General features: G+C 34.8%; 1 protein-coding gene and 1 pseudogene across 2 annotated transcripts; both read right to left on the bottom strand.

Annotated features, from left to right (window-relative positions):
• Positions 1–728: 728 nt before the first annotated feature.
• Positions 729–3,685, bottom strand: LOC127879852 (C3 and PZP-like alpha-2-macroglobulin domain-containing protein 8). Of its 2 annotated transcripts, none has more exons than XR_008049263.1 (4): positions 3,599–3,685; positions 2,299–3,085; positions 1,794–1,896; positions 729–901 (listed from the first exon to the last, which is right to left on the bottom strand). XR_008049263.1 is itself a non-coding variant. In XM_052426918.1 (4 exons), exons 2-4 carry the CDS (start codon positions 2,532–2,534, stop codon positions 861–863), a joined length of 303 nt encoding a protein of 100 aa, XP_052282878.1. In that variant the 5' UTR covers positions 2,535–3,085; positions 3,599–3,685; the 3' UTR covers positions 729–860. The 2 variants fall into 2 exon arrangements, 1 of the variants encoding a protein (XP_052282878.1); XM_052426918.1 differs by having other exon boundaries at positions 2,376–3,085.
• Positions 3,686–7,107: 3,422 nt separating this feature from the next.
• Positions 7,108–9,877, bottom strand: LOC127878817 (uncharacterized; annotated as a pseudogene).
• Between the last annotated feature and the right edge of the window lie 2,305 nt (positions 9,878–12,182).

Genomic DNA, 12,182 nt, shown 5'->3' with positions numbered 1-12,182 from the left:
AAAATAGTGTAATGTATGTAGTAATGCATTTTACAGGTAACACAAAATGGTTTTTTTTAATGGAGCGAAACAATTGTTATTGATTGTTGCCATGTAAAATATCATATTTACTTATAATTCTTGAAGACAAACTCATGTGTCTGGATATATTCTAGAAAGTACGTTGATGTTAAAACACGTCTTTTGTTTTCAACAAATATCGGTGTGCCTAGCGGCAAGCACTATAAATCAATATGAAAAGAATGCAACTAATCGCATCCCGGACGTCCTTCCGTGCAAATGCTTGCCAATAGTGCATTGTAGTCAGTTTTTTACGTTGTGCTGTGTTATTAAATGTTCAACAACAAACTGATATTCATGATATCGGCATCGTCACTAAATCATTTCACGTTACACATAATCAAAAACGTATGTAATTTAAACAAATTACAGGTAAAGCGAGTGTATACAATAGCAACATTTTATCCTCGCCATATTCAGTTAACATATAAATATGGCAGAAGAATATTAAATAAGCTAATGAACAATCTGTACATGGTTCCTTCAATAAAATCCTGTTTACTTCAGTGAAACTTTATCTTCGTACGTGTACCACCATAAGAAATAAAGTGGTGTAGATTTAACGCATCGGAACTCAGTTTCGTTAGCAATGTATATAACAACACTGATCAATTATATTATGCTTACATGGTAGAATAATTCTATTTCCTTAACAACGACATTCTGGCTTCATTTTAGGCTTTATTTCAGAAAACAATATTTAAAATCAGAAAGCGAGCAATTGATTATAAAAACTGAAATGATGTATTGATATAAAAAAAATACAGTTCAATCAATGAAATACAGTCACTGTCCTATTACTATGGTCTTCTATTTAGGATCTTCCAACACGACCCGCGCCCTGAAAATACAAGGGGCAATACTTGTTACAAAATACAAATAGACTGAAAATGTTATTTGTCACATTTTTGTGTGTTTTTTTAGTATATTGAAAATATTGCTGAACCTTTTTTGTTCGTACACAGATAATTTGTATCGATACTTTATAGTGTCAACTGTAATGATAGACCTACCTTCTTATTCAATTAAATTTAACATTATCGAAGATATTTATTAACAGAATCAATTGCACTTGTTATGCATTTCATAAAACACATCGATAATTCACATTTTCTGAACGCCCGACTGACGTTCTATTTGTCGTAACTCTACTCTTATATATTTTAGCAAATAAGTGAAATAGTGAGCGTGATTGGATAATTAGAATGTGTTCACGTGATAAGGTGCATACTCGCCTTATCATTAAATAACTAATATAACGCTTCAGTCTTTTCCCGACCGTCTATGAATTCAACTCCAACATGATTTGACAAATTAAATGATAACTAAGTCTTTGCTTTGACAATTGAAATGAACACTACATTTTTTTATTTCCATTATTTGACAACTGAAATGATAACTTCATTTTTATATTCTTCATGCTTTGACAACTGAAAAGAGAATTACTTTTTTTGTTTCTTCGTGCTTTGAAAATTAAACAGACAACTCATAATCCCTTCCTTCATTCTTTTACAATTGATACAATAAATACATCGTTATATTCTATGCTCGTGGTGGCGACTTATTGTGTAGTTGTGAAATGGCTAGTTTTACAACGATAAAATGGCACTTAATGAATATTAATATCAGCTTATACCAGGTTAATAAGATCGATATAAGATCGATAAATAACGTCTTAAAACTTGACAACAATTGCTTTGTCTTTAAGCATATATTACTTAGTGAGCACGTACCAGGCTCGTAGTAGTCGTACACCTTGACAGGAACTGGTTGTGCTCCAGCCACCAGCCCCACTCTCTCCATCGTAACGCGGAAGCACAACTCATCCTTGCCAATCTGTAACATATAACGTTAAGTATAACGTGAGGCGAATTATCCTTAACATGGGCATCTATTATGCATATATCAAACAAGGGCAAAATATACATGCAAACGGTTCTGCAGTTATCCATGTGCGTTTATAAGTACACAAGGATTATGTCTTGCTAAACATGTAAAGGAAACGACAATTGTACTAAAATATTAAGTAAACTGTCCATATATATATTCACTTTAATTCGGTCGAATCATTGCGCACTTTATCACTGATTACACAAATGATTTAGATTATTTGCTTTTTGACTTGCGTCGATTATATTGCCATCGGTTACTTGCCTTAAATATTGAATTGTGTAGTGATTACAAGCAGCTTCATCTTGTTAAAATATCGGTACATAAAATTACTGTCAAACTACCCACACAATCGATCACACATTTTTGAAATAGAAGATAATCCAGATACGGACTATATGTTCCTCGTCAAGATAGAGAATCACTTTTTTGTCCCCTTCCTCCACCCTTTTGAGCAGGAGATGGGACGAGACGCTCTTGGGGTCCGCACTGAAGCCCGATGGGTAGCCAATCTCTATAACAGACATCCCGCTCGCGCCCTCCTTCATGTAGCTGGAACGATAATTGAAAAAGTGATAGAGCATGAAGGTGCGCCCTCTGTGAAAAGATTGCAACTGAAGGTACGACGGTAAGTTCAAGCCTCACTTGCAAGGTCACCCTCTTTTGCTATAAACGAATAACCCATAACAATTATGAAGTTGAGAAGTTGAGATGGTGCACCCACGCATAAATCATATCTTATTTCATAAACAGCTATCACAAACTGCTAACACGTAGAGTTTTAATGTAGAACAAAATTTGTAATCGAAAGCCATCGGGCCAAAATAAGTTCATACAACTTTTTTCGTATTGCTCACCTTAGCAATTATAATTAGAAAAACAGAGTTTTGATAAAGCAAAACTTAGTTAGTTTTATACAGTTTAGTTTTTATGCGGAATAGTAACATTGGGAAATTTTCATAGAGTAATAAAATGTTGCATGACACCCAATTTTGAAGAACACAACAACAAAATAGCGTGCTTATCTTATGCAAACTTCTGCTATGTAGTGGATGATGGACTCTTCTGGCATGGTGATTTTCAGGTTGAAACTGGGCGTGGCATCATCCTTGTTGATATGGTAGAAAACTGCGACCTGCACGTGCACAGATGCTATAGACATACTCCAAGATGGACTGACATTTGGGAATCACACTACGTAGGGGTAATAAACATACGGGTTTCATGTATGTGTCCAATTGTGGTCTGGATAACATGTATAACTATTTAGAGGAGCACGGGCATTAACAAACAAAATATAAATGCACTATTATTTACAATGCGAGCGGTTTATCAATGCTTAAATAAAACATATCGATTTAATATGGCGCATAACTAAACTATACGTATTTGAATTATGTGTCAGCAAAATTTCCGGGCGTTTACTTATATTCCGCAACATGTACAAGCATGAACCTGTTCTCCAAACAAAATTTTGATGTTTAAGAGGCGACTATTTATATAAAATTCAGAAAATAATATTTTGTTTTCTTATGGGAATGCTTAACATGTATCATCCGGGTTAGTGACAAGCCATGTAACTACATATTTCTTGTGGAGTTGTAAGGTCAGGGAATAGAGCTAGACAGGAAATGTGCTAATTGCTTACCTCAACTAAACTCAGACCGGTTCCATTTGCCGCAATATGCACTTCTGGGACGTTGCTAGGCAACTGAAATTTTATTTCATACAACAAATTGCAATCAGTGTGTGACTAAAATGATTGAAGGCAGTAGACTAATAAAATTCAATAATATCCACATACTTTACTTTTACTTACAAAAAGAAACACCAAAAGTGTTTAAATGTCAACATTTGGTATTTTCTTCAATTCTTCCTTAGGAACAATTAAATCTTCCTACGGTAGATTTATATCTTCATTAGGAAGATTTATCTTCCTCAGGAAGATTTAATTGTTCCTAAGGAAGCAATAAATCTTCCAAAGGAAGATTTATATCTTCCTAAGGAAGAATTCGTGACTTTAGATCCTCGTGGTACGTCATACGAGTGTGTACACAGTAATCTCGTTACCGATTTTTCCTGCTTGATGGCCCGATTTACACGCGTTTTGCACTCACCGGAAAACTTGTAGAGGACAACTTTTTTATGTCGTCGGATAAAATAATCGCCATGTTTTCTTGTCAACTTTAAGAAATAATAGCCAGTTAATAAAATAATCGCCATTGGCGTTAATGTCTGGCATCAGCCGGAGCACTGGTTGTTTATTTTTTGGTGTTTTCACTTCAAATACACTTATATTTGTTAATGCACCATCAACATACTAACACAATATCACGGAACGAGAAAAATAATGCATTTAATGTCAACCGTACTTTCATTTGACAACGGATAATTTTAATTTCCTGCAACGATATCTATTCATACGACACACGAACACTAACTCCGATCTTAATATAAAAGACAGTTCCGCTCGGTAAAATATCGAATATAGTATATATTTTTATAAACAACTGGATACAAGATGAGTTGCAGATAATTAGTCAGTTACCACATTTTAACTAACTCTTTTGACCTGTTAATTATTTTCAGCTCAATTGTCTTTGCTATTTGTAAATTGTTTAGAGGTGTTATTAAACCAATTACATGTAGCAGATAACGTAAATCAATCCACACTTATATTATGTCACTATTATTTGTCGTAATGTAACATTGTATTATGTTTATGCAATAAAATTTTGGACTTGGACTTGATTTAATAACACAGTTTGTTGACGGTTTTTTAATCATCTCTTTACCAAACCAATAAGCGGATTAGACTTATTAGTTCAACAAGGTGCTTCCGCGCTTTATCGATCGCCTTTAATCGGGTGCCGTTTGTCCGGGTATACAATTAAATCGGGTGCCGATTGTCCGGGTCGACAAATTTACAGGGTGCCGACTGTCCGGGTACGCAAAAAAAACAAAACACGGGGTGCCGATTGTCCGGGTACCGTTTGTCCGGATACCTTATTCGGTATTGCATACTTTAATGGTGTTTTCAAAATTATGAGCTTATTGTCCCTTTTACAGGTCAATTTCAACACTTCTGGAAACTTTATAATATGAAAGATAATTGTTGGAGATGCGGAATAAAACTATTTGCAACAATTAAGCGTTAAGCCTTATGCCATAAATCACCAGGGAAATCTTCCAATAACGCGCCGTTTTCTAAAAGTTGGACTGACTTACCTCCCTTGCTGTGACGTCAGAGCTGTACATCCGCTATTTTTAACAGCGTTATTTATGCCGAGACGATCAACTGCATTGCTATTACATCAATACTTTTATGTACTTTTCTGACGAGTATGATCATTATGAAGATGAACTGCATGAAATTAGACCGTAAATGTACATTACACGCCATTTTATCGATTTAAAAAATCTCAATTAGACAAAACTCCTTTTCCCAAAATGGCTGGAAAAAGCCCTAAAATGTTCGTTATTAGATTGTTCGTCATATATCTAAATTATGTTATCCCACTTTTACAGCGAATTCGGTTGATTAAAGCCTCATTGATTAAATTTCATCTATAATCAATGGCACAGCTATAATCAACGGCACGAAATGACGTCATCAACTGCCGAACCGGGACTACTTTTTCCCACGCACTTCGTCACCTGTATTTGCCAAGTGCATCAATAATAAAAAAAATCTCAAATGTTTGTCAATCTTAATGACCTTAAAACAAAGAAAAGTAGTAAAAAACGTGTTGGTTTATTTTGTCATATTGATATTATAAAACTTTAAGATTTGCAATTCAATATGATTAAAATTGTAATTAATAACGCTCGACTCTTTGTTACAAAACGATATTCTGATTTAAAAAAAAAATGATTATTTGATCAGCGGTTAATTTGGGAACGCGGAGTGATACACTGACCTTGGTTACACTACAGTCATTAGCTAAGTACGACAAACACTCATGAAAACTATTTTTTTTTAATAAAAAAAGTTTACTGAATAAAAAGTGGGATAAATAGAATAATAGGTTAGTGTTGATTATAGATCAGGTTTATCATGCGAGGCTTAGAAAACCAAAAGCACGAGCTTAGGCGAGAATCTTAGTTTTATAATATCAATATGACATTAAGTTGTTACATACAAGGAACTACATTTGTTTACATCGTAGCCAAACACCACACACAATTCACTTTCGATATCAAACTATTAAGTCGATCACGAGGTGCACAATATTTGCTTCTTTGTTATAATATGTGGTTATTTCGTGACGAAATAACAAAGATTACTTGGATTTAAGCTAATTATATACATTAACATTTTGAATGTGGAAAGTGGCACCAAAGAATTGTGAGGCAAAGTTGTTCGAACCAGAGAAAGACATTTGCTGGTGAAGTGACTGGGTGGGGCGAACATCAAGATCAACTTGTTCAACGGTAGACAGTGTTGTGTAGGCTGCATTTCGGCCATAGTTTCGATGCATGAAGGTGAACAAGACGAATCTGTTGGATTGTTACGTTTACTGGACTGAGCAAGAATGTTTGAACACTTTTGCTGCTGTTCAACAGATAATTTGGAATAATTGGTTATGGACTGGACATTGTCGTGTCCTGTTATGGCCATGGTTTCAGTGGGTGGAATGTTTGCATTTCGAAGTTTTGGACCAGGAATTTGCAAACTGAGTGGTTCGTTATTCTCTTGTGCTTGAGAAAGCCGGCGTCTTTTGCCATGGCCTTCAGCATCTGACCTAGCTTGTTGACACCCAATAGTTGACAAGAACCACTGGGATGCAGTGTCATGTGTGCGTATTGCCAGGTAGAAAGGGTGCTTACTTGAAGAAAAATCAGATGGACGCACATCAGAGTACAGCTTGTAAAGGACTAGGTTCACTTAGAGTCGAAAATGGCCCTATGGAATTTATTAACAAAAATTACCTTAAATAATTATTTAATGTGTGTAGTTTCGAAAAACATGTATTAAAACCGTAACAACATATATGGTATGGTAACCATGGCAACACATTCACACATACCCATTTTTACATAATAAGATAATAATGATACATGTATCCATTATTTAAGTATGTTAACTAGCAATATTAAGAACAATACATATTATTGTCAATACAAATATCAAATGTGAATTGTTAGCATAGTAATTCTCAAACCTCCGTTTCCATGGTAACATTTTTTTTGCTGAGACAAATACATATCAATTGAGCTGTCGATACTTAGCATTTATCAATTGACAGTTTTCAAGCGCAGTCATTATACTCTCATGAATATATCAATAAATATGGATGTTGCTGCAGCAACTGTTTATATTTAACATAATAACTATAATATAACCAGTATTGCGCTTATACCGGTAAACGACATTGTTAATGTGCAGTACCACGACAAGTAACAAACTCAAAACTGTATAAACAGTCAACAAAGATAAGGTCGTCTCTTGCACTAAAAAAACAACAACATATTGTTAACAAAGTTGATGTGAAAAAAAACGTTATAATATGGTTGCTATAGTAAATGTATCCACTGAAATACATGTTATATAAACCTTAGATAAATATATATGGCAAACAGTATATACAAGTTTAATGCATACATTTAAACAACAAACTACAATGATGTCTGATTGAACGAAATTGATCTTCATCACACAACTAAACACTATGTGATAGGACCATTTTGATTAATGTTATTTGCAAAGTTGATGTGTAAATAAATATTACTAAATATTACGAAATGGGTGCTATAATAGCAGAAATCTCCAAATATTTGTTATATTCACTTAACATGAATACATCAGTCATGTATATGGTAAGCAGTATATACTCGTTTAATGGATACACTTAAATAACACACAGCCAGTAATTGTTATTTCAAAATTAAGTTCATACGCACACAAATAGTAACATTTGGATAATTAGTCTATTCATTGCTCAATTTAATATGAAAAGAGCATTACTCCTCGATATAACTTTCCTCGGAGTCAGAAGAATCAACCGCATCTGGTACTTCAGCCGCATCATCAAGGTATTGTCCCCAGTCTTTCACACCTGGTTCCCTAGATAACGGGATTTGCTGTCCAAGGTACCACAAAACTGATGCAACATGAGAACAAGTACCGACAGTTCGTGCCCCACATTTACAACGACAGTACCAACCAATGATGTGGTCACTATCGTAACGTATCCAGATCAGATACGAGCGTGATAATACGTGTCTGCTCTGCAACCTGACTCTAATCAACCCCTCCATCTCTCGGTAGAGCTGAAGATTGCAGTCACTGCCTAGGTACTCTTGGATGTAACTGCCTGTGAGTTTTAACTGGTAAGTGCCTAAAGTCAATAACCGCAGTGTGTTGTCATCTAGAGATGGAAAGTCAAGATATTCATGGTTGGTATCAACCCACTTGGCGACACTTCGCCGTTCCAGATTGTTTTCAGTTACAAATTGCTGAAGCGCGTTTGAGTGGCTCAGCAACTCTCGCATGCGTGCAGCCATAAACAGGTCCTCCTCGTTATTCTTTGTAGCATTGATGGGAGTAAAATACTTATTTGAAATGGCGCATACTATGCGCACAAAGTCCCCTATAAATAGAACCTGGGTTGTTGGAAGGACCTTATCCAGATACTTCCAACGTTTAATTCTTGCATTGGCAGCCTCTACGACCCATCGGACCTGCAAGACAATGTTCAATGTAAAAAAAGGCTTTTTATTAAAGAAATAATTCTTGTACGTTATAGTTTGTTGTCGAATAACCCACGGCGTAAGGATTAAATCACGAGTGCGAAGCACGAGTGATTTGAAACCACGCACCTAAACTTCCGGCCGCGGGTTATTTGACAACAAACTATAACGGAAATATTTCGATTCTTACACAGTTTTTACTAAAGATTTATACAATGTAAAAATAACTTTCGGCTATTCTGTCGATCAGATCGACTTTCATTCATAAAATGCCGGATTGTTACGCTGGTAGAAAATGTATCGGCATGTTTTGTTTAGTTACAGCGCGTGCTTTCAGTGTATAAGCTCCGCCCATAATTAAAGCATAATAACCCATAGACGATTTTATTTTTTGTTTAAATAGAATTTGGCACAATCCGTGTTATAATCCGTATTCAACTATTATTAATATTTTAATACGTCCCTGCATGTGGTTCATGTTTATGAAACATATTAGGCACTACGTTTTCAAATTGCGTGCACAAACTCGCAAATAAGCATGAGCGAACTGTTCATTTTATAATAGTTTGTGTTTGATAAATATGTCTTAAATAATGATTGTTAAAATATATTTAGGTTATAACACATATATTTGATAAAACATTCTAAAACAGATTAGTCATACATAATTCGGTCTTAAAATACGCAACCAGCAAACAACAAGCGAATATCGCTAATAGTAGCATATTTACAGCTTAGCACGTGGAAGTTAATACAAAATCATTACTATTTTTAAACGCTTTCGATACCATTTGTCTATGAAACACCTTGTATTAAAGTTGCATGCATGTGTTGTCATTTAATTTCTTATTTAGGCGATATTGTTTTAAGACTGAATACATAAATGTGTGAATCTTGTTTTAAATAAAAATGCTAGACGACGACAATTCCATAGTTATATTTTCAGTAAAATATAAAAAAAAACATAGCTTTATATATTACAGTTCAAATAGGACAACAAACATAATATGAAGATTCGCATACAATTTATGCTGAGACCATGTTAGAAAATTCAGAGTTTACATGGAAAACATTCTCAAATAGATTACCTTTGTAACCAAGCGACTAGTGTTGGCATCCTCCGTTGGCATTTGCTTAACTCCCTTATTAATAAAAGCTGGCATTTCCGCATGAATTCCCATGTTAGAAAGCAGCGTTATTGAGTCGCGAAACCCAAGATCAACCACGAAGACATCGTTCGGCTTTATCCATTCTTTGATTTCTTCTATGTTGTTGCAAAGAATATGATTTAAAATTGAAGCGTCGTTATTTTTGGAGTCCGAAAAATATGGCCCTAGAATGCTTACAAAATATCCAGTAGTTGTTACTATAACCATTGGTTTTACTAAAGTACGGCCTTTGTGCACACTGTATGAACGCCGTTAAAGTTGAAAATTGGCACTTTTCTGTATATAGATGTAACTACCGTCAATAACTAATATTACTTGATCATTATTTTCGGCCAGAAGAGAATGAGCTAAAGTCCTTGTATGAGTGTCAATGACATTTTCACGACTGATGTGCTGGAAACCTAAATAGTGTTGAACAAAGTTTTGCATTAACATAGTCCTTACAGCTGCAATTGCCCTTCGTACACTTGATTTTGAAATGCCAAAGAGAGTTGCGAGCAAACTATTAGAGATTCCGGTTTTCATTTTGAACAAAAAATACCGGTCGTTGTTGATTTCGATCTAGCTGGAATATCTCTAATATGCTCTTTCAACATGTTGTGGAAGTACAACAATTGTTCCTTGCTAAGACCAGTCATGTTTTGAAGATCAATATCAGAGTAATATTCAATATTTTCAAAGGACATTCGTTCAACTGATGATTTAATGGCAAACTCACGTACCGTATCTAAAAGCTCTGTAATTGTTGTTTTGTTTACAAAGGCGTCGTCCATTGATTTAAAGTTAACAAAATAATGTATCTGGATGGAATTGAGACAATGAAAAGTCTAAATGGCATGGACAGCATCTACTATGAGCAGTTATTAAAATATTGTGCTTAACAAACACTTCTGTTCTTAGTTGTTGTGGCACAACGATAAGTTTTGGCCCAGGCTTCTTACAAATGAAGCAGTACACGTGGCTTTTTGAGGCTGTCTGAACTCGAAGTCGTACAGACGGCGGACTTCCCGCAGAGCACGTACTTTCTTGTCCACCATTTTGGAGACTGGCCTGATGTAAAACCGGAGATGGAGCTTGTCGGTACGCAGGTCGCGAACATTTGCCACAAATGAAGTCAGACTCGCTGCTTTCAATCAAGAAAGTTTTCCTAAGATACTTTCTTAGATGCTTGTTGACAGGCCGTCTCTGGCGAACTTTAAGTTTGCATTTGCAAACTATGCACTTGGACTGATGCATCCTGCATTAAAACATATTTCAAATAGAAACAATACACCCCTATTAGTTAGTTCGACCCTATCAGTATTTATAATAAAAGGAACTGTAATAATTGTTTTATGATTTTTTTTTCAAACTGCATGAGTACTTAAATAAACTAAGAAAGTTTACACTTAACAATTAATGAGTGTGTGCTTTTTTATATAACTTAAAAATGCGAGTAAATGTCAAATAAAAATAAAATTGGAAAAATATACTTGCAGGAGGCGAGGTTTGATCCACGCTCGCCAGCGATATACCTAACTGTAACTAACTATACCACTACGTCATGGTCTCTTTTGCATTTCAGATGTAATACAACGCTACATCGTAATGGCTGAAATTAAAAGGAAAACGAATACCGTACTTGTATCGTTTAATTTTCCTTTAAACATGTTATTCTTTCTTTTAAGCATGTTATTTTACATTTCTCAAACTAATTTAATACGTTTTCATCACTTTAAAGCAAAGAAATCAGCATATATTTAAGCGTAACACAGAAATTATCATGTCTAGTATACCTGTCGTCTGCAACGATACGCAACGTAAGAAAAAAAAACACGGTTATTTACAAATAGATTAATGGATTGAAATATTTAGGAGCTTTAATAATTCGACTATAATAAAATGTATGAAAAAAAGTGTTTACCTCATTGTCTCATCGCGGTAAATTCAAGAAATCACGGTTGCTAACAACGCTGTCAACTGTAGTCAGTACAGTACTCTGTTAGTCACGGACTAGTAGAGTTGTTTCCCGTGAAAAAGATTATTTCGGATAGTTATTCTCAGAAACAAAAATCAGTGACCAAAATAAACATGTGTCGATTAGACGCAATTTTGTTTGGAAAAGAACAACATTGATACTAATGGTTAGTGTAAATTTAAATTGGTAATAATTCAAGTTTACGTCTGAAGCGGCGGATTTAAAAACACGATAAGCAGTGACAATGTTCAAATGTTTTAAATATTTTCCGCCAATTGCGCCACCTTCAAACTTAACCCACTTAAAGAAGTAACATTATAGGTTAAATGAACGAAATATCTTGATGTCGCATTTGGTGGAACACATTTTTTTTAGTCGTAACATGTAGCATTTTTGCTAAAAAACGGATTTTT

Source organism: Dreissena polymorpha, chromosome 4 (assembly GCF_020536995.1).
Source record: "Dreissena polymorpha isolate Duluth1 chromosome 4, UMN_Dpol_1.0, whole genome shotgun sequence".
Classification (NCBI taxonomy): Eukaryota; Metazoa; Mollusca; class Bivalvia; order Myida; family Dreissenidae; genus Dreissena; species Dreissena polymorpha.
The sequence above is the reverse complement of the archived record's forward strand: the minus strand, read 5'-3'. Positions and strand labels throughout refer to the sequence as shown.

Coding starts and splice junctions, on each gene's coding strand:
- LOC127879852 (XM_052426918.1), bottom strand. CDS start 2,534: ATGCTCTATCACTTTTTCAATTATCGTTCCAGCTACATGAAGGAGGGC. Junction 1,897..2,375: donor TGGAGGAAGGGGACAAAAAA/GTGATTCTCTAT, acceptor TATATGTTACAG/ATTGGCAAGGATGAGTTGTG. Junction 902..1,793: donor GTACGACTACTACGAGCCTG/GTACGTGCTCAC, acceptor TTGTATTTTCAG/GGCGCGGGTCGTGTTGGAAG.